The 21,978-nt window shown below is 43.4% G+C and overlaps 1 protein-coding gene across 1 annotated transcript; it reads right to left on the bottom strand.

Annotated features, from left to right (window-relative positions):
* Positions 1–336: 336 nt before the first annotated feature.
* On the bottom strand, positions 337–21,842 carry lrrcc1 (leucine rich repeat and coiled-coil centrosomal protein 1). The gene is made up of 19 exons (XM_087811639.1): positions 21,293–21,842; positions 20,610–20,815; positions 19,956–20,021; positions 19,602–19,769; positions 19,371–19,531; positions 19,074–19,265; positions 16,276–16,451; positions 15,802–15,970; positions 13,360–13,508; positions 12,904–13,108; positions 11,917–12,056; positions 11,617–11,818; positions 10,375–10,560; positions 10,104–10,278; positions 9,709–9,872; positions 9,458–9,645; positions 8,000–8,137; positions 7,755–7,890; positions 337–640 (listed from the first exon to the last, which is right to left on the bottom strand). Exons 1-19 carry the CDS (start codon positions 21,340–21,342, stop codon positions 530–532), a joined length of 2,982 nt encoding a protein of 993 aa, XP_087667765.1. The 5' UTR covers positions 21,343–21,842; the 3' UTR covers positions 337–529.
* Between the last annotated feature and the right edge of the window lie 136 nt (positions 21,843–21,978).

The raw sequence follows: 21,978 nt of genomic DNA, 5'->3' as shown, positions 1-21,978 counted from the left end.
TGTGAGTCTTTAAAACTTAAAGAATGAATGTCTTGTTTCAATCTAATGAAAAAATTAAATAAAAATAAATCATAATATGAATTAAACAAACATTTACAACGACAGGTTATTTTTACTCCAACATACGTATACATTTAAATCATTTTAAATGGTATGAGCGGGAAAAAAACGGGAAAGTTTAAAAAGAAAACAAATAAATGTGTAAATCCAAAAATCGACACTTTCATTTGTTTCCTTATTTATTTATGAATTATTAAACTCCCTATATTCCGTATAAAATGTTTGTTTAGCTTAATAAAATAATGATTTAATGTAATAAAGGAAACGTAACATGAAAGAGAAAAAACAACAAACACAAGGAACTGTTTAAAAAAAACATAATTTATTAATAAAAACTATTTCTGATGTGAAACATTATACATTAAATAACATTATACTTGTAAACACAGAATTGTTTCCACAGGAGACATAATTTATTACTTCAATGTAAAAACCACAAGAAAAATCCATATAAATGTGAGAAACTTGATTAAAAGTCTTTTAAGACGCTTGAGAGACGTTTCATCTTCTCGTCCATGATCCTGCCTTTGGTCTGCGTCTCCTCCAGGAGCTGAACCATCTCCTCCTCCACCTCCTGCACCTGAACACACCACACACAAGTTCATCTCCACCTCCTGCACCTGAACACACCACACACAAGTTCATCTCCTCCTCCTGCACCTGAACACACCACACACAAGTTCATCTCCACCTCCTGCACCTGAACACACCACATACAAGTTCATCTCCTCCTCCTGCACCTGAACACACCACACACAAGTTCATTTCCACCTCCTGCACCTGAACACACCACACACAAGTTCATCTCCACCTCCTGCACCTGAACACACCACATACAAGTTCATCTCCTCCTCCTGCACCTGAACACACCACACACAAGTTCATTTCCACCTCCTGCACCTGAACACACCACACACAAGTTCATCTCCACCTCCTGCACCTGAACACACCACATACAAGTTCATCTCCACCTCCTGCACCTGAACACACCACACACAAGTTCATCTCCTCCTCCTGCACCTGAACACACCACATACAAGTTCATCTCCTCCTCCTGCACCTGAACACACCACATACAAGTTCATCTCCTCCTCCACCTCCTGCACCTGAACACACCACATACAAGTTCATCTCCTCCTCCTGCACCTGAACACACCACACACAAGTTCATCTCCTCCTCCTGCACCTGAACACACCACATACAAGTTCATCTCCTCCTCCTGCACCTGAACACACCACACACAAGTTCATCTCCTCCTCCTGCACCTGAACACACCACACACAAGTTCATCTCCTCCTCCTGCACCTGAACACACCACATACAAGTTAATCTCCTCCTCCTGCACCTGAACACACCACATACAAGTTCATCTCCTCCTCCTGCACCTGAACACACCACACACAAGTTCATCTCCTCCTCCTGCACCTGAACACACCACATACAAGTTCATCTCCACCTCCTGCACCTGAGCACACCACATACAAGTTCATCTCCACCTCCTGCACCTGAACACACCACATACAAGTTCATCTCCTCCTCAACCTCCTGCACCTGAACACACCACATACAAGTTCATCTCCTCCTCAACCTCCTGCACCTGAACACACCACATACAAGTTCATCTCCACCTCCTGCACCTGAACACACTACATACAAGTTCATCTCCTCCTCCACCTCCTGCACCTGAACACACCACATACAAGTTCATCTCCTCCTCCACCTCCTGCACCTGAACACACCACATACAAGTTCATCTCCTCCTCCACCTCCTGCACCTGAACACACCACACACAAGTTCATCTCCACCTGCACCTGAACACACCACATACAAGTTCATCTCCACCTCCTGCACCTGAACACACCACATACAAGTTCATCTCCACCTCCTGCACCTGAACACACCACATACAAGTTCATCTCCTCCTCCTGCACCTGAACACACCACATACAAGTTCATCTCCTCCTCCTGCACCTGAACACACCACATACAAGTTCATCTCCACCTCCTGCACCTGAACACACCACATACAAGTTCATCTCCACCTCCTGCACCTGAACACACCACATACAAGTTCATCTCCTCCTCCTGCACCTGAACACACCACATACAAGTTCATCTCCTCCTCCTGCACCTGAACACACCACATACAAGTTCATCTCCACCTCCTGCACCTGAACACACCACATACAAGTTCATCTCCTCCTCCTGCACCTGAACACACCACATACAAGTTCATCTCCACCTCCTGCACCTGAACACACCACATACAAGTTCATCTCCTCCTCCTGCACCTGAACACACCACATACAAGTTCATCTCCTCCTCCTGCACCTGAACACACCACATACAAGTTCATCTCCACCTCCTGCACCTGAACACACCACACACAAGTTCATCTCCACCTCCTGCACCTGAACACACCACACACAAGTTCATCTCCACCTCCTGCACCTGAACACACCACACACAAGTTCATCTCCACCTCCTGCACCTGAACACACCACACACAAGTTCATCTCCACCTCCTGCACCTGAACACACCACATACAAGTTCATCTCCACATCCTGCACCTGAACACACCACATACAAGTTCATCTCCTCCTGCACCTGAACACACCACATACAAGTTCATCTCCTCCTCCTGCACCTGAACACACCACATACAAGTTCATCTCCACCTCCTGCACCTGAACACACCACACACAAGTTCATCTCCACCTCCTGCACCTGAACACACCACACACAAGTTCATCTCCACCTCCTGCACCTGAACACACCACACACAAGTTCATCTCCACCTCCTGCACCTGAACACACCACATACAAGTTCATCTCCACATCCTGCACCTGAACACACCACATACAAGTTCATCTCCTCCTGCACCTGAACACACCACATACAAGTTCATCTCCTCCTCCTGCACCTGAACACACCACATACAAGTTCATCTCCACCTCCTGCACCTGAACACACCACACACAAGTTCATCTCCACCTCCTGCACCTGAACACACCACACACAAGTTCATCTCCACCTCCTGCACCTGAACACACCACACACAAGTTCATCTCCACCTCCTGCACCTGAACACACCACACACAAGTTCATCTCCACCTCCTGCACCTGAACACACCACATACAAGTTCATCTCCTCCTCCACCTCCTGCACCTGAACACACCACATACAAGTTCATCTCCACCTCCTGCACCTGAACACACCACATACAAGTTCATCTCCTCCTGCACCTGAACACACCACATACAAGTTAATCTCCTCCTTCTGCACCTGAACACACCACATACAAGTTCATCTCCTCCTCCTGCACCTGAACACACCACACACAAGTTCATCTCCTCCTCCTGCACCTGAACACACCACATACAAGTTCATCTCCTCCTGCACCTGAACACACCACATACAAGTTCATCTCCTCCTCCTGCACCTGAACACACCACACACGAGTTCATCTCCTCCTCCACCTACTGCACCTGAACGGACCACATACAATTTCATCTCCTCCTGCACCTCCTGCACCTGAACACACCACATACAAGTTCATCTCCTCCTCCACCTCCTGCACCTGAACACACCACATACAATTTCATCTCCTCCTGCACCTCCTGCACCTGAACACACCACATAAAAGTTCATCTCCTCCTGCACCTCCTGCACCTGAACGGACCACATACAATTTCATCTCCTCCTGCACCTCCTGCACCTGAACACACCACATACAAGTTCATCTCCTCCTCCACCTCCTGCACCTGAACACACCACATACAAGTTCATCTCCTCCTCCACCTCCTGCACCTGAACGGACCACATACAATTTCATCTCCTCCTGCACCTCCTGCACCTGAACACACCACATACAAGTTCATCTCCTCCTCCACCTCCTGCACCTGAACACACCACATACAATTTCATCTCCTCCTGCACCTCCTGCACCTGAACACACCACATACAAGTTCATCTCCTCCTCCTGCACCTGAACACACCACATACAAGTTCATCTCCTCCTCCTGCACCTGAACACACCACATACAAGTTCATCTCCTCCTCCTGCACCTGAACACACCACATACAAGTTCATCTCCACCTCCTGCACCTGAACACACCACATACAAGTTCATCTCCACCTCCTGCACCTGAACACACCACATACAAGTTCATCTCCTCCTCCTGCACCTGAACACACCACATACAAGTTCATCTCCTCCTCCTGCACCTGAACACACCACATACAAGTTCATCTCCACCTGCACCTGAACACACCACATACAAGTTCATCTCCTCCTCCTGCACCTGAACACACCACATACAAGTTCATCTCCACATCCTGCACCTGAACACACCACATACAAGTTCATCTCCACCTGCACCTGAACACACCACATACAAGTTCATCTCCTCCTCCTGCACCTGAACACACCACATACAAGTTCATCTCCACATCCTGCACCTGAACACACCACATACAAGTTCATCTCCTCCTGCACCTGAACACACCACATACAAGTTCATCTCCACCTGCACCTGAACACACCACATACAAGTTCATCTCCTCCTCCACCTCCTGCACCTGAACACACCACATACAAGTTCATCTCCACCTCCTGCACCTGAACACACCACATACAAGTTCATCTCCTCCTGCACCTGAACACACCACATACAAGTTCATCTCCTCCTCCTGCACCTGAACACACCACATACAAGTTCATCTCCTCCTCCTGCACCTGAACACACCACACACAAGTTCATCTCCTCCTCCTGCACCTGAACACACCACACACAAGTTCATCTCCACCTCCTGCACCTGAACACACCACATACAAGTTCATCTCCTCCTGCACCTGAACACACCACATACAAGTTCATCTCCTCCTCCACCTACTGCACCTGAACGGACCACATACAATTTCATCTCCTCCTGCACCTCCTGCACCTGAACACACCACATACAAGTTCATCTCCTCCTCCACCTCCTGCACCTGAACACACCACATACAATTTCATCTCCTCCTGCACCTCCTGCACCTGAACACACCACATAAAAGTTCATCTCCTCCTGCACCTCCTGCACCTGAACGGACCACATACAATTTCATCTCCTCCTGCACCTCCTGCACCTGAACACACCACATACAAGTTCATCTCCTCCTCCACCTCCTGCACCTGAACACACCACATACAAGTTCATCTCCTCCTCCACCTCCTGCACGTGAACACACCACATACAAGTTCATCTCCACCTCCTGAACACACCACATACAAGTTCATCTCCACCTGCACCTGAACACACCACATACAAGTTCATCTCCTCCTCCACCTCCTGCACCTGAACACACCACATACAAGTTCATCTCCACCTCCTGCACCTGAACACACCACATACAAGTTCATCTCCTCCTGCACCTGAACACACCACATACAAGTTCATCTCCTCCTCCTGCACCTGAACACACCACATACAAGTTCATCTCCTCCTCCTGCACCTGAACACACCACACACAAGTTCATCTCCTCCTCCTGCACCTGAACACACCACATACAAGTTCATCTCCTCCTGCACCTGAACACACCACATACAAGTTCATCTCCTCCTCCACCTACTGCACCTGAACGGACCACATACAATTTCATCTCCTCCTGCACCTCCTGCACCTGAACACACCACATACAAGTTCATCTCCTCCTCCACCTCCTGCACCTGAACACACCACATACAATTTCATCTCCTCCTGCACCTCCTGCACCTGAACACACCACATAAAAGTTCATCTCCTCCTGCACCTCCTGCACCTGAACGGACCACATACAATTTCATCTCCTCCTGCACCTCCTGCACCTGAACACACCACATACAAGTTCATCTCCTCCTCCACCTCCTGCACCTGAACACACCACATACAAGTTCATCTCCTCCTCCACCTCCTGCACGTGAACACACCACATACAAGTTCATCTCCACCTCCTGCACCTGAACACACCACATACAAGTTCATCTCCTCCTCCTGCACCTGAACACACCACATACAAGTTCATCTCCTCCTGCACCTGAACGCACCACATACAAGTTCATCTCCTCCTCCACCTCCTGCACCTGAACGCACCACATACAAGTTCATCTCCTCCTCCACCTCTTGCACCTGAACGCACCACACACAGGTTCATTTCCTCCTGATGACCAGGATGTATCCGCCGACATCGAGTCGTGATCGAGCGACGCTGACATTTAAGACTCGCTGTGGAAATGTCAAGTCGATGTCATCTCCAGAGGAACATCTTCCGCTAATAAAGCTGGGTTTTTTTCAGCTTCATCATCGACTCCCTTGTTAAAGTTCACCTTATTTGAAAACTCTTCTGACTTCTTCACTTTTTGTAAATGTTGAAGTCTTCAACATGCAGTAGTTTATTCATCAGGACGTTGATCCGTTTTGAAGTCATTACTGAATAAAGTTCTCGTCTGAAATCTCTCCAAAAGAAGATTACGGTTTAAATCATACATTGTGACATCACTCTGGTGCAGGTGTCTCTAGAAGATCTACATCAGTGAAGAATTTACATGTTAATAAACTAAATAAATATTTATGTAAACATGGTGAGTTACTTCTGCCTTTAGGTGTTTTTCTAATGTGTACATTAAGCAGCAAAACTTATTTGTATTATTTGTTTCTAATGTACAAAACTGTGCTGTGTCTAAAATCGCATACTTCTCTTAGTATACTAGAAGTTAGTATGCATCAGGATAGTGTACGTACTAACTAGTAACTAATCCTCCACAGATAGTATGTCTCAAATCAAACGCTTCTCTTAGTATACTAGAAGTTAGTATGCATCAGGATAGTGTACGTACTAACTAGTAACTAATCCTCCACAGATAGTATGTCTCAAATCAAACGCTTCTCTTAGTACACTAGAAGTTAGTATGCATCAGGATAGTGTACGTACTAACTAGTAACTAATCCTCCACAGATAGTATGTCTCAAATCAAACTCTGCTGCTACACACTAACAGGAAATGACGCGACAGCTTCTTCTTCTACTACTATTTAACGATGGTTTCAACCAGCTGTAGGAACACTATCGCCACCTGCTGGAAGCACGGTTTGCCAGTTTGGAAGAAGAAATAAAGAAAAAAAAAAGAGAAACGAAATATTCGCGAGATATTTAAGCTGGTATCAGCACCGAAGACGTGTCATCCTTCTACTGCTGCGGAAAATACACCTGTTAGTATATGAATATATATATACATGCATATATATGACGTAACTTCTGTTTACAACGTCACTAAGATGGAGCCGTTTAGTGTACAAAGTGTCCATCGATCCATACTCAGTTTTGTAGGCGTTTTAGTGACAATTTAGTGTGTATGGAGCACGACATTTACATACTAAGAATTGAGAAGCACTTACGCACTAAAAATACTAACTTTAAGTACACAAGTATGTGATTTCAGACACAGCACTGGAGTTTCAGGGGTGAGTTTGAAATTTACGAGAGTCCTTGAATGCAACTTGTGTTTTTGTGACCAATCAGAGCAGAGTGGGCGGGGCTTAATCGTATTTTCTAATGTAAATATCTTTATTAAATGAGAGTTTTGTAGAAAAAGAAACTGATGAGTATAATAGAGTATAATAGAGTATAATAGAGGTCCTAGATCAATTTAAGACACACTTAAATCTACCTTCTGATTGGCTCGCTCCACCTGCCGCCGGCTCTCCTGCTCCACCTGCAGAAGCTCTGAATTATGGGATGTCTGGATGGACTCCAGTTGTCTCCGAAACGCGTCGTCTATACTGCGCAGCTTCTCCACCGCGGCTCTGAAGGACACAAGGACGGCCGAGACAGAAGGTTTCTCCTCAGTGACGTATTAGATAATAAAGTCCAGCAGGACAAGAAGAGAGAAGACGAGGGAGGACAGAGTCTTACTTGTGAGCTTCTGATGCTTTGTTCCTCTGATCCAGCAGCAGAACCTCCTTGGAGTCAAAGTTGTCCTTCATGCGCTTCACTTGACTCTCCAGACGACTGAGCAGCTCCGCCTTGTCCTGCCATTTCTTGCTCGAGTCGCTTCAGGAGAGACGCGAGAACATCGATCATTGATTCAGACACAAGTGTTGCTGACGTTCACGGTGAGTTTTTCATTTTCAGCTCCTTGAAGCTCAATGTTCTCCGTCTGAGCTCAAGAACAATGATAACATGATAGTATCTCAGTGTTAACTGATCACATGACAAGAATAAATGATCACATGATATAGATGAGCTCATGTTTAATCTATAATCACGTACATCTAAGTATGAAGTTTATATTGTGTTCAGTGTACTATAAAAGTATCAATACGATACTTTCAATCTAAAATATCTTGTTTGATCAACTGAAAGATTGAAAATAGTTGATTATAGTTGAAAATTGTTGGTTTATAGTTGAACATTTTTTGATTATAGTTGAAACTTGTTTGATTATAGTTGAAAATTGTTTGATTATAGTTGAAAATTGTTGGTTTATAGTTGAACATTTTTTGATTATAGTTGAAACTTGTTTGATTATAGTTGAAAATTGTTTGATTATAGTTGAAAATTGTTGGTTTATAGTTGAACATTTTTTGATTATAGTTGAAACTTGTTTGATTATAGTTGAAAATTGTTTGATTATAGTTGAAAATTGTTTGATTATAGTTGAAAATTGTTTGATTATAGTTGAAAATTGTTGGATTATAGTTGAAAATTGTTGATTATAGTTGAAAATTGTTTGATTATAGTTGAAAATTGTTTGATTATAGTTGAAAATTGTTGATTATAGTTGAAAATTGTTTGATTATAGTTGAAAATTGTTTGATTATAGTTGAAAATTGTTGGATTATAGTTGAAAATTGTTGGATTATAGTTGAAAATTGTTGATTATAGTTGAAAATTGTTTGATTATAGTTGAAAATTGTTTGATTATAGTTGAAAATTGTTGATTATAGTTGAAAATTGTTTGATTATAGTTGAAAATTGTTTGATTATAGTTGAAAATTGTTGATTATAGTTGAAAATTGTTTGATTATAGTTGAAAATTGTTTGATTATAGTTGAAAATTGTTTGATTATAGTTGAAAATTGTTGATTATAGTTGAAAATTGTTTGATTATAGTTGAAAATTGTTTGATTATAGTTGAAAATTGTTTGATTATAGTTGAAAATTGTTGATTATAGTTGAAAATTGTTTGATTATAGTTGAAAATTGTTTGATTATAGTTGAAAATTGTTGATTATAGTTGAAAATTGTCATTCATTACATGTTTAAATATAGCAAGATATGTAATGAAATAAGTAAAAAAAAAAAAAGAAAAAGTATTTTAATGAAGAATGAATCCGTAAAGAAGTAAAAAGATGATCATGTCAAGGTCACCTGTATCGTCGCTTCAGCTCCTCCAGCTCCGCCTCCTTGTCCTCCAGCTGCTGGTTCAGCTGCTCCCTGCTGAGGCTGAGATGTTCCACTCGCTCCTGCAGTCGAGAGGTCTCCTCCTCACGTCTCTTCTGGACCTGAGCCGCCTCCTCTCGCAGCCTCCGGCTCTGCTCCTCGCGCTCCTGCAGCGACTGGACCGAGGAGACGTGACCCTCTTGAGGACCATCACACGACTGACCGACGTCCTGGTTTACCTCCTTGAGCTTCCTGATGGATTCCGTTTGATCCTCGATGATCTTGGACTTGATCTTCAGGGCGTCGTTGTTCCGCTCCAGCTGTTGTTTCTGCGCCTCCATCTCTGTGGTCAGAGCCTCGATCCTGACCTCCAGACGACCTCTGTCCTGAGCCAACGATGCTCCTGTCATCATAAAATTTACCTTATATGTACATATTGTTTATGTACTGAGGAAGGCACAGAAACGACACATACCTCTGCCAAGAAACTCATTTCATATTAACATTCATATATTAAAACTTGAATATTTGTATGAAAATCAAAAGAAAAAGCAGCAGCAGAAGATAATAATACTTAATAATACTTTAGGAACATTTGTCAAAAGATCTCGAGTTGACCTCTGCGACCCCTCACCTTGCTGAGCGAGCTCCTGACCCCAGATCCTCCTCTCGGCCCGGAGGCCGTCGATCACCGACTCCTGAGCCGTGAGCTGAGACAGGAGTCGACCCTTGTCCTTCTTCAGCAGCTCCAGCTGCAGACCCAGACGCTGGTCCTGCTCCACCTCGGCCTCCAGCGAGTGCAGACGCTTCTGTGAGATAATGACCCGCAGCCATCTGTCACGGGTGGACCTCAAACCTGGACCAGAAGTCCACCACAAACAAAAACCACAGATCCAGTTAATCACCTTGAGCTCAGCCACGGCGTCTCTCTTGGTCCTGATGAGCTCCGAGATGCGGTTCTTCTGCTCCTTGACCATGGAGCTGAGCTCCTGGACCAGAGACACGGATTTCTTCTCCCTCTGCTGCGACTGAGACAGACTCGCTCGCAGATGAGACGCTTCAGTTTTCATCTGATCACAAACTTCTCTGGCCTGAGGAGACGAAGGGAAGTGGACACGAGTCAGACTCGTCTTTACGACGTCTTTGACAAATATATGATGCATTTATTTACTCAATTTATGGACACGTTATTTATTTCAATTGTTTTATACATTTAATAAACATTAATATTTGACTTCTCTTATGAATCCCAACGATATAAAATCCCAAAATATTATTTTAAATATAAAAACTACAATTTCTTTCTCCCTTTTTTTTCTATAATTATTTTTAAATTTAAATATTTATGCTGATGCCACAGTTTCTATCTCATATTATCACAATATGGTGTTATTTTGGACAGCATACATTTTGAAATGATAATAAAATTAGTTGAATAAAATAAAATAAGATTATATAATTGAGCGTGTCACAATAAAAATTAAGTACAATATTTCTAAGTTTATATCTATTAATTTGGCGAGTTTACTTGTTAAAAATAATAATAATAAATTTCTAATCTTCTTTCTTTCAGAACCGAGTTTTTATGTTTTTCTCCAAATTTTTCAAAAAATCTCCTGTTGAAAGTTAAAACTTAAACTGATATTCAATTCAGATATAAATTAAAAAAATAAAACTTATATAATATTATGTATATTTAATATTAAATTATTAAACATTTTCCTCTGTTTACTGACTTTATTTACAGTGATATTTTTCCTACAACTGTATTTTAAATTAAACATGTAATTTAACTTGGATTTAATATAAATTAATGTTTAAATGTTTATATTTTTTCAAGGGAATAGCAAAGTTATCCAATTTTAAATTCTATATTTTTTAATTATTTTAATTTTACGTTCTTTCCTTCAGCCCTGTTTTTTTATGCCCTCCACTTAATTTTTGAATCCTTTTTTTAAATGTATTTTTCATTAATCATCATAACTTCTAAATACTTGAATTAAAATATAATAAAAATACATGTTTTATTCAATTATCAATAAAGTAAAACCTATATTTTATTGTATTTAATTCATTATTAAATTCTTTCATATCAACCTGATGCTATGAGACGTGAAACATGTTTAAACACCTTCAACATATCTCACCTCATTAAAGCGAGAGGCTTCTATGGTCAGCGCCAGACGGAACTCGTCCTCCAGGGCAGCGTAATGACTCCTGCTCTCCTGCAGCTTCTCCTGCAGCTCCTCCTCCCTCCGGACCCTGTTTTGTTCTGCTAATGAAACCTCTCTGGCCACAGCCTGGAGGAAATCCTCCCCCCCGGGCTGCAGACGCATCTCCAGCTGTTTTCTGAGGGCGAGTTAAGCTGCTGCTAATTGTTCCTTCACTTCTCACGTCGGAGAATCAAACACAATGAGTTTGAAACCTTCAGAACCTTCACGACATACTTGTGTTCTTGTTCCCTGGACGCCAGGAGTTCATAGAGCTGCTGCACCTTGTCTTTCTGCAGCGACGCCGCAGCTCTCTGGAGGTCCAGCTCTCTCCTCAGAGCCGACGTCTTCTTCTCCACTTCCTGTCGCTGCGTCATCTGACAAAAGTCCACAAACGTCACTCTAACCTCCTATACATTTTGACGGTATACATTTTGACGGTATACATTTTGATTGTATACATTTTGACTTTATACATTAACATTATACATTTTGACAGTATACATTTTGACAGTATACATTTTGAAAGTATATATTTTGAGGGTATACATTTTGACAGTATATATTTTGAGGGTATAGATTTTGACAGTATAGATTTTGACCGTAGACATTAACATTATACATTTTGACAGTATACATTTTGACAGTATAGATTTTGAGTGTATACATTTTGACAGTATACATTTTGACCGTATACATTAACATTATACATTTTGACAGTATCAATTTTGACAGTATAGATTTTGATCGTATACATTAACATTTTACATTTTGACAGTATAAATTTTGACAGTATAGATTTTGACAGTATAGATTTTGAGTGTATACATTTTGACAGTATACATTTTGACCATTTACATTAACATTATACATTTTGACAGTATAAATTTTGACAGTATAGATTTTGACGGTATAGATTTTGACCGTATACATTAACATTATACATTTTGACAGTATAGATTTTGACAGTATAGATTTTGACAATATAAACTCTGATGGTATACATTTTGACAGCATAAATTTCGACAGTTACATTTTGACGGTAAAAATGTTGACAGTATACATTGACGGCATATATTTTGACTGTATACATTTTGAATTTATAAATGTTGACGTATACATTTTGACAGTATACATTTCGACGGTAAAGATTTTGACAGTATCAATTACGATAGTTTAAATTTCGACAGTATAAATTCTCAACCCTCCCAGACGAAGACAAACCTCCTCAGCCTGTCGTTGAGCTCTAAGCGTCTCCAGGTCCATCATCTTCTCCTGCAGTTCTCTCAGGGTCGTCTTCAGTCGTTCTTCGCTGCCCTGAGTCTGTTCCAGCTGCTCCGTGAGGCGCCGACTCCTTTCCAGGAGCTCCTCCGCCTGATTCTTCAGCTCCGAGCCTCGAGTTCTTTCCTTGAGCAGCAACTCCTTAAGTCTGAGCTCAGAACATGTTTCTTCAGTATCTTTGTAACATCAACATAAAAGTGTATGTTTGTGTACATTTAGAGACAATACATTAGTTCTATATAAATACACTTTAAATACACATCTTTCCTAAAGCATTGGTTTCATACATTTTTCATGTTCCTAATATATACAGTATATATTTAATATATATATGGCCTTCGGGTCACCTTGACCCTGAGGCAACACAAGGGATACAACAAACACATTTGTTTTGCTCACCTCCCTGTGGTGTGCAGGGTCAAACTCTGAAGCTCCTTCTCTTCGCCCACTTTCTCCTTCAGACCCTTGAGCTCGTCCGTGAGCTTCGTGACCTCCTGCTCGGCTTTCCAGCGTCTCTCCCTCTCCTGGTCTCGCTCCGTCACGATCGCCTGAGGAGGAAGAAAGAAGAAAGAAAAAAAGAAAGAAAGAAGAAACAAAGAACAAAAAAGAAACGAAAGAAGAAAGAAAGAAGAAACAATTGAAATTAAATCCTTTTTACTGACATTTTGTTAACATGTAGGATCAGAATCAGCAAAATACTCAAACAATTCTTAACCTTGTGTTATCCATGGCTCAAGGTGGCCCGAGGGCCTGAAAACAAATGTGTTTGTGGTATCCCTTGTGTTGTCACTGGGTCAAGGTGACACAAAGGCCAGAAAACAAATGTGTTTGTGGTATCCCTTATGTTATCCCTGGGTCATGCGTGAGTGGAGGAGAAGGTGGAGGGGTGAGTGGAGGAGAAGGTGGAGGGGTGAGTGGAGGAGAAGGTGGAGGGGTGAGTGGAGGAGAAGGTGGAGGGGTGAGTGGAGGAGAAGGTGGAGGGGTGAGTGGAGGAGAAGGTGGAGAGGTGAGTGGAGGAGAAGGTGGAGGGGTGAGTGGAGGAGAAGGTGGAGGGGTGAGTGGAGGAGAAGGTGGAGGGGTGAGTGGAGGAGAAGGTGGAGGAGAAGGTGGAGGGGTGAGTGGAGGAGAAGGTGGAGGGGTGAGTGGAGGAGAAGGTGAAGGGGTGAGTGGAGGAGAAGGTGGAGGGGTGAGTGGAGGAGAAGGTGGAGGGGTGAGTGGAGGAGAAGGTGGAGGGGTGAGTGGAGGAGAAGGTGGAGAGGTGAGTGGAGGAGAAGGTGGAGAGGTGAGTGGAGGAGAAGGTGGAGGGGTGAGTGGAGGAGAAGGTGGAGGGGTGAGTGGAGGAGAAGGTGGAGAGGTGAGTGGAGGAGTAGGCGGAGGGGTGAGTGGAGGAGAAGGTGGAGGAGAAGGTGGAGGGGTGAGTGGAGTAGAAGGTGGAGGGGTGAGTGGAGGAGAAGGTGAAGGGGTGAGTGGAGGAGAAGGTGGAGGGGTGAGTGGAGGAGAAGGTGGAGGGGTGAGTGGAGGAGAAGGTGGAGGGGTGAGTGGAGGAGAAGGTGGAGAGGTGAGTGGAGGAGAAGGTGGAGGGGTGAGTGGAGGAGAAGGTGGAGGGGTGAGTGGAGGAGAAGGTTGAGGGGTGAGTGGAGGAGAAGGTGGAGGAGAAGGCGGAGGGGTGAGTGGAGGAGAAGGTGGAGGAGAAGGCGGAGGGGTGAGTGGAGGAGAAGGTGGAGGAGAAGGCGGAGGGGTGATTGGAGGAGAAGGTGAAGGGGTGAGTGGAGGTGAAGGGGTGAGTGGAGGAGAAGGTGGAGGGGTGAGTGGAGGAGAGGGGTGGAGGGTGAGTGGAGGAGAAGGTGAAGGGGTGAGTGGAGGTGAAGGGGTGAGTGGAGGAGAAGGTGGAGGGGTGAGTGGAGGAGAGGGGTGGAGGGTGAGTGGAGGAGAAGGTGAAGGGGTGAGTGGAGGTGAAGGGGTGAGTGGAGGGGGAAGGTGGAGGGGTGAGTGGAGGAGAAGGTGGAGGGGTGAGTGGAGGAGAAGGTGGAGGGGTGAGTGGAGGAGAAGGTGGAGGGGTGAGTGGAGGAGAAGGTGGAGGGGTGAGTGGAGGAGTAGATGGAGGGGTGAGTGGAGGAGAAGGTGGAGGGGTGAGTTGAGGGTAAGGTGGAGGGGTGAGTGGAGGAGAAGGTGGAGGGGTGAGTGGAGGAGAAGGTGAAGGGGTGAGAGGAGGAGAAGGTGGAGGGGAGATTGGAGGAGAAGGTGAAGGGGTGAGTGGAGGAGTAGATGGAGGGGTGAGTGGAGGAGAAGGTGGAGGGGTGAGTGGAGGAGAAGGTGGAGGGGTGAGTGGAGGAGTAGATGGAGGGGTGAGTGGAGGAGAAGGTGGAGGGGTGAGTTGAGGGTAAGGTGGAGGGGTGAGTGGAGGAGAAGGTGGAGGGGTGAGTGAAGGAGAAGGTGAAGGGGTGAGAGGAGGAGAAGGTGGAGGGGTGAGTGGAGGAGAAGGTGAAGGGGTGAGTGGAGGAGAAGGTGAAGGGGTGAGTGGAGGAGAAGGTGAGAGGAGGAGAAGGTGGAGGGGTGAGTGGAGGAGAAGGTGGAGGGGGGAGTGGAGGAGAAGGTGGAGGGGTGAGTGGAGGAGAAGGTGGAGGGGTGAGTGGAGGAGAAGGTGGAGGGGTGAGTGGAGGAGAAGGTGGAGGGTTGAGTGGAGGAGAAGGTGGAGGGGTGAGTGGAGGAGAAGGTGGAGGGGTGAGTGGAGGAGAAGGTGGAGGGGTGAGTGGAGGAGAAGGTGGAGGGGTGAGTGGAGGAGAAGGTGGAGGGGTGAGTGGAGGAGAAGGTGAAGTCTGCATCAGGTGATCCGTCACTGACCCTGTAGGTATCCTGCTCCTCTGTGGACTTCTGACATGTCCTCACGTCGCTCCAGGCTCTGCTGCTCCTCACAGGTCCGACAGTGACGTCTCCACCAGAGATGCCAGTTCTCGCCCGAGGTCCTGCTGCAGACGTCTTTGAAGTCCTGTGTTTAAGATTCTCCTGATCGCTGCTCGGGAAAACAAACGGTAAGAAGACATAGAGCGTCAACAAGCCCGAGGCTACCATCCTGCACGATGAAGGTCGACGGAGAAGAAATTGAACTTCTCAGTTTTTTGTGGAGAGAAACTTGTTCTTTTTCATGAGGTTGAGAAGTTTATCTACTGCTTCAACGTTAGAATGCTTGAGCACTTCTTTCAAATTAACTTCTGCCATTAAAGGGATTTTAATTCCTTTGTTTTGCACTTTAATATTTCCTAGGAGTTGCTCTTTGTCGCCCCCACGTGGCGACCTCTTCGCCGACTCTTAAATCACCTCCTGCTCTTGTCCTGGACGATTCTTTTAGTCGCCTTCGAGGAGTTCGGATGTTTCAAGATTCTGCTGCGTCGCAGGTTTTCTCTGCCGCTGTCGCACTCGCTCTCGGAGGTTCTGTCCGTGTCCCTCTTGGGCTTCTGTAGTGGTCCCAGTGACGAGGTGTCTCGCTCTGGAGCCTGGAGACAACAGGAAAGTTGGAAAAACAAAAAAAATACATTTTTTATGTGAAATTTTGGTCATAGAACTGATATTTGACATGTTTTCATTAATCAAATATCTTTTGTTTTATTTTACAGTTGTTATATTTTTATGTATCCTTTGTTTTTATTTTCAGATTTTTATCAATAACTGATCGTTTCATGGGATTTTGTGCAGATATTTTCTGTCGTCTCATCATATATTGTTTTACTGGTTTTTACTTTAGTTTTATATGCAAGATTATACAAATATATAATGAAACCTAAATTATTTTCTTAATTTCTGAACCACAAGAGTTGTTTTAATCGTTTTAAAAATTGTATTTACATATTACACTCTAACAGTTGTAAACATTTATATTTTACTTCTTTCATATGAATCCGAAAATATATATTTAGATTTAATATAAAAACTTGTTCTTCGACTCTTTTATTACCACAAATGTATTCATATTGTAAATTGTTGCAAATTGTATGAGTCTGTATTTTTATTCATTATATTGTTACATACATGAGGGAACATGAGGAGACATGAGGGAACATGAGGAGACATGAGGGAACATGGAAAACATAAGTTGACATAACGGAACATGAGGAGACATGTAAGACATAATGGAACATGAGGAGACACGAGGGAACATGAGGAGACATGAGGGAACATGGAAAACATAAGTTGACATAAGGGAACATGAGGAGACATGTAAGACATAATGGAACATGAGGAGACACGAGGGAACATGAGGAGACATGAGGGAACATGGAAAACATAAGTTGACATAAGGGAACATGAGGAGACATGTAAGACATAAGGGAACATGAGGGGACACGAGGGAACATGAGGAGACATGAGGGAACATGGAAAACATAAGTTGACATAAGGGAACATGAGGAGACATGTAAGACATAAGGGAACATGAGGGGACACGAGGGAACATGAGGAGACATGGAAGACATGAGGGAACACGAGGAGAGATGGAAGAGATAAGGAGACATGAGGGAACATAAGGAGAAATGAGGGAACATGAGACATGAGGAGAAATGAGGAGACATGGACAACATAAGGAGACATAATGAGACATGAGGGAACATGAGGAGAAATGAGGAGACATGGAAGACATAAGGAGACATGAGGGAACATGAGGAGACATGAGGAGACATGGAAGACGTAAGGTGACACGAGGGAACATGAGGAGAAATGAGGAGACATGGAAGACATAAGGAGACATAATGAGACATGAGGGAACATGAGGAGACATGAGGAGAAATGAGGAGACATGGACAATATAAGGAGACATAATGAGACATGAGGAGAAATGAGGAGACATGGAAGACATAAGGAGACATTAGGGAACATGAGGAAACATGAGGAGAAATGAGGAGACATGGAAGACATAAGGAGAAATAATGAGACATATGAGGGAACATAAGGAGACATAAGGAGTCATGGAAGACATAAGGAGACATGAGGGAACATAAGGAGACATGAGGAGACATAAGGAGACATGGAAGACGTAAGGTGACATGAGGGAACATGAGGAAAGTGAGGAGTCTTGGACAACATAAGGAGACATGAGGGAACATGAGGAGAAATGAGGAGACATCGAAGACATGAGGAGAAATAATGAGACATGAGGGAACATAAGGAGACATAAGGAGTCATGGAAGACATAAGGAGACATGAGGGAACATGAGGAGACACGAGGAGACATGGAAGACGTAAGGTGACATGAGGGAACATGAGGAAAGTGAGGAGTCTTGGGCAACATAAGGAGACATGAGGGAACATGAGGAAACATAAGGAGACATGGAAGACATAAGGTGATATGAGGGAACATGAGGAAAGTGAGGAGTCATGGACAACATAAGGAGACATGAGGAAAGTGAGGAGTCATGGACAACATAAGGAGACATGAGGGAACATGAGGAAACATAAGGAGACATGGAAGACATAAGGTGATATGAGGGAACATGAGGAAACATAAGGAGACATGGAAGACATAAGGTGATATGAGGGAACATGAGGAAACATAAGGAGACATGGAAGACATAAGGTGATATGAGGGAACATGAGGAAACATAAGGAGACATGGAAGACATAAGGTGATATGAGGGAACATAAGGAGACATGGAAGACATAAGGTGATATGAGGGAACATGAGGAAAGTGAGGAGTCATGGACAACATAAGGAGACATGAGGGAACATGAGGAAACATAAGGAGACATGGAAGACATAAGGTGATATGAGGGAACATGAGGAAAGTGAGGAGTCATGGACAACATAAGGTGATATGAGGGAACATGAGGAAACATAAGGAGACATGGAAGACATAAGGTGATATGAGGGAACATGAGGAAAGTGAGGAGTCATGGGCAACATAAGGAGACATGAGGGAACATGAGGAAACATGGAAGACATGAGGAGACATGAGGGAACATGATGACATTTCTTTATGTGATTTTCAAGCATTTAAAATGATAACTAATAGCATTGAGATGTTTTATTTGACTTTAACATGGAGATTATCACGTCTAATAACTCTAAACTGGATTTTTTTTTTGAGTTTTCATTTTTTTTCCTCCACAAATCTTGTCGTCAGCACCTGGTGGATGAGTCGCGACACCTGCTGCTCCAGTTGCCTGATGCGCTGCTCGTCCACAGGGTTTGAGGGCGACGCCTGTGACGAGTCGACTCTCCTTCTGTCGGAATGTTCTGTGAGCGCCGAGGAGGAAACTCTCTGACGAGTCCGAGCTTCATGGAGGCGAGGATTGACAGGCCAGGCGTCACGTGACACCTGACACACAACGTTTTAAATCAACACACGGTGTTTAAGATTTGCTCAAACTTCCTCTTGACAATATATATGAGATTAAATGTAAAACAAATATTTTGGAATCACCATTTCATCGTGACCAGGAGAGACACAAAGATCCATGTCGTTCTCCAGACCCTGAAGACCACAAACGCTGTCGGCGTCCGTGTGGAACGGACTTCCCTGGAGACCCCGACCATCCAAGTACGAGATCTGTGGCAGAGCCTGGAGGACGGCGTCTCTGTAGCCTGTGAGAGTGAAGAGGACTTTCGTCAAAGAAACCACGATGGTGTGAAAGTGAGGGTTGTCCTCTCGTACCTGGCATCCTGCAGAGAGGGTTGTCTCCGCCTGCCCGACTTAACGTCAAGTCCTTCAGCTGTCTCAGTCCCAGCATGCACTGCAGCAGGTGGTCGATGCTGTTCAGGTTGTTGCTATGGAGACGGAGGACCTTCAGCTGGTAGTTCTCCCCGTGAAGATGCAACAATCCTGATGATGGATTCAAAGATCGTTGAGATGTTTTTACAGCCACTAAAGGTTCTAGATCAGCAGAAACATCAGCAGACATCGAGCAGAAACCGAATCAAGTAGTTCTGGAGTTAGAAATGGAGAAAAAGTTATTAATCAAATTACAACGTGAACCTTTGTGTTGTTAAGAAAAGTCTTTCCTCTCACCTGTCACGTTGTTGATCTGGTTGAAGGACAAGTCTAGCCGAGTCAAGTTGACAAGTCCACTGAGTCCTGAGTGAAGAGACATGAGGAGACGTGAAGAGATATGAGAAGATGTGAAGAGATATAAGGAGACATGAGGAGACATGGAAGACATAAGGAGACATAAGGGAACATGAGGCGAAATAAGGAGACATGGAAGACATAAAGAGACATGAGGAGACATGAAAGACATGAGGAGAAATAAGGAGATATCAGGAGACATGGGTACATAAGAAGACAGGGGGGACATAAGGGACATTAGGAGACATCAAAAGACACAAGGATAAATGAGGAGATATCAGGATACAAGTAAGTAAGTTAAGGTTATCTGTTAAGATCTTTCTAGTCCAGGGTCACAAAGCGCCTTAACAATCAAGAGGACATTAGGAGACACCGAGGAGACATCAAAAGACACAAGGAGACAAGGGGTACATTAGGAGACACGGGGGACATAAGGGACATTAGGAGTCATCGATAGACACGAGGAGATATGAGGAGACATGGTGTACATGAGGAGATATGAGGGACATAAGGAGATACAAGGAGACATGAGGGACACGAGGAGACATGAGGGGCATCCTCGGTTAAAAATGCTGAAGCAGAAGGCGAAACACTCACCTTCAACTTTGGTGATTTGGTTGCAGGATAAATCCAAATTCGTCAGTGTGTGCAGAGAGTTCAGCCCTTCGATCTTAGTAATGCGGTTGGTGGACAGATCCAAGTGTCGCAGGAGCAAAGCTACAGTCAGACCCTCGATCTTCTGGATACGATTGCAGTGCAGATTGACGGACGTGAGGCACGGATGCAGAGAGACGTCGAGCAAACTAGACAAAAGAAATACAAGATATTGAGAGATCACCTTCTTAAATCTGTTCAATCTGTTTTGATGCCGTTTGCTTCTTCAGGTCATGACCTTCAGGTCTCAATAGAATGACCGCATGTTAGTGCAAACTCAAGAACTTGCTATTAAATAAAGAAATCGATCCATTTATTTTTGTAATAATCAAATGAGCATTAAACATCTACTAGAAAAAAACAGAGAGATAAAACCACTGCAAACGAAGCTTCCTGGTTCAAACAAAATATTGATTTTGAATTGACAAACTATTTTGCTCCTTGAAAAGAATCACAGGAACAAAAATAAAACGCAATCTTAGTGGAGATAGTTACTACAGTTAAATCATAAAGACATGAAAGGAAGAAATACTATTTACTATATTACATAGACATGACAATGGGTCAGAAACAGCTCGAAAGAGAGGAAAAAAAGTTATTTGCGAGGCAAATAATTAAAAGCTTACCTTGTTATATTCTTTTTAACGAGATTCAGTTCCTTTTCTTCCGTGTCCATGTCATAAAAGACACTTTAAAGCGCATTATTATCAAAAATCGAACACAACAACAAACTTTAGCAACAAGCTACGCTAACGAAGCTTCTAGTTATGTTCGGAAAAGACAAGGTCTTAGTGAACAGATCCATGCCTAAGCATTTGTGTAGAATGTATGATAACTATCGTTTTTAAATTAACTTAAGAGGCTTAAAATCGCTTGTTTATGTTGCAGCAACTTGAACAAGCCGCTTATTTGACTTGACTTCCGGATTGTGTGACGTCACAGGAGAAACATCCGGAAAGCGTCGCTAAGTGACGTAAACTAAAATTAAGTTAAATTAGAAAAAAGTACAAATAAATGAAAAATAATTCTATTTAAAAACACATCAAGTACAGTCACTGTTCAGATCGTTTGTAGAAACCGAAAAAAATAAGTAAAAAAAATCAGAGTATAAACATAAACATTTATTCTGTACACAAATTATTTTTTTAAAAGGTAAAACAACGTTTAAAGACGTAAAAAAACAACCCCAGCTCTAGATATTGTGATTAATTAATTTTAAGCAAAAAAGAATGATTTAGATGAGAAATTATTAAGTTAACATATTTAAAGGAAGAGTAAAATCGATATGAAATAAATCACCAACACATGTTTT

Source organism: Callionymus lyra, chromosome 16 (assembly GCF_982586985.1).
Source record: "Callionymus lyra chromosome 16, fCalLyr1.hap1.1, whole genome shotgun sequence".
In the NCBI taxonomy this organism is placed as follows: Eukaryota; Metazoa; Chordata; class Actinopteri; order Syngnathiformes; family Callionymidae; genus Callionymus; species Callionymus lyra.
Note: the sequence above shows the minus strand (reverse complement) of the source record. Positions and strands in the feature narration are given on the sequence as shown.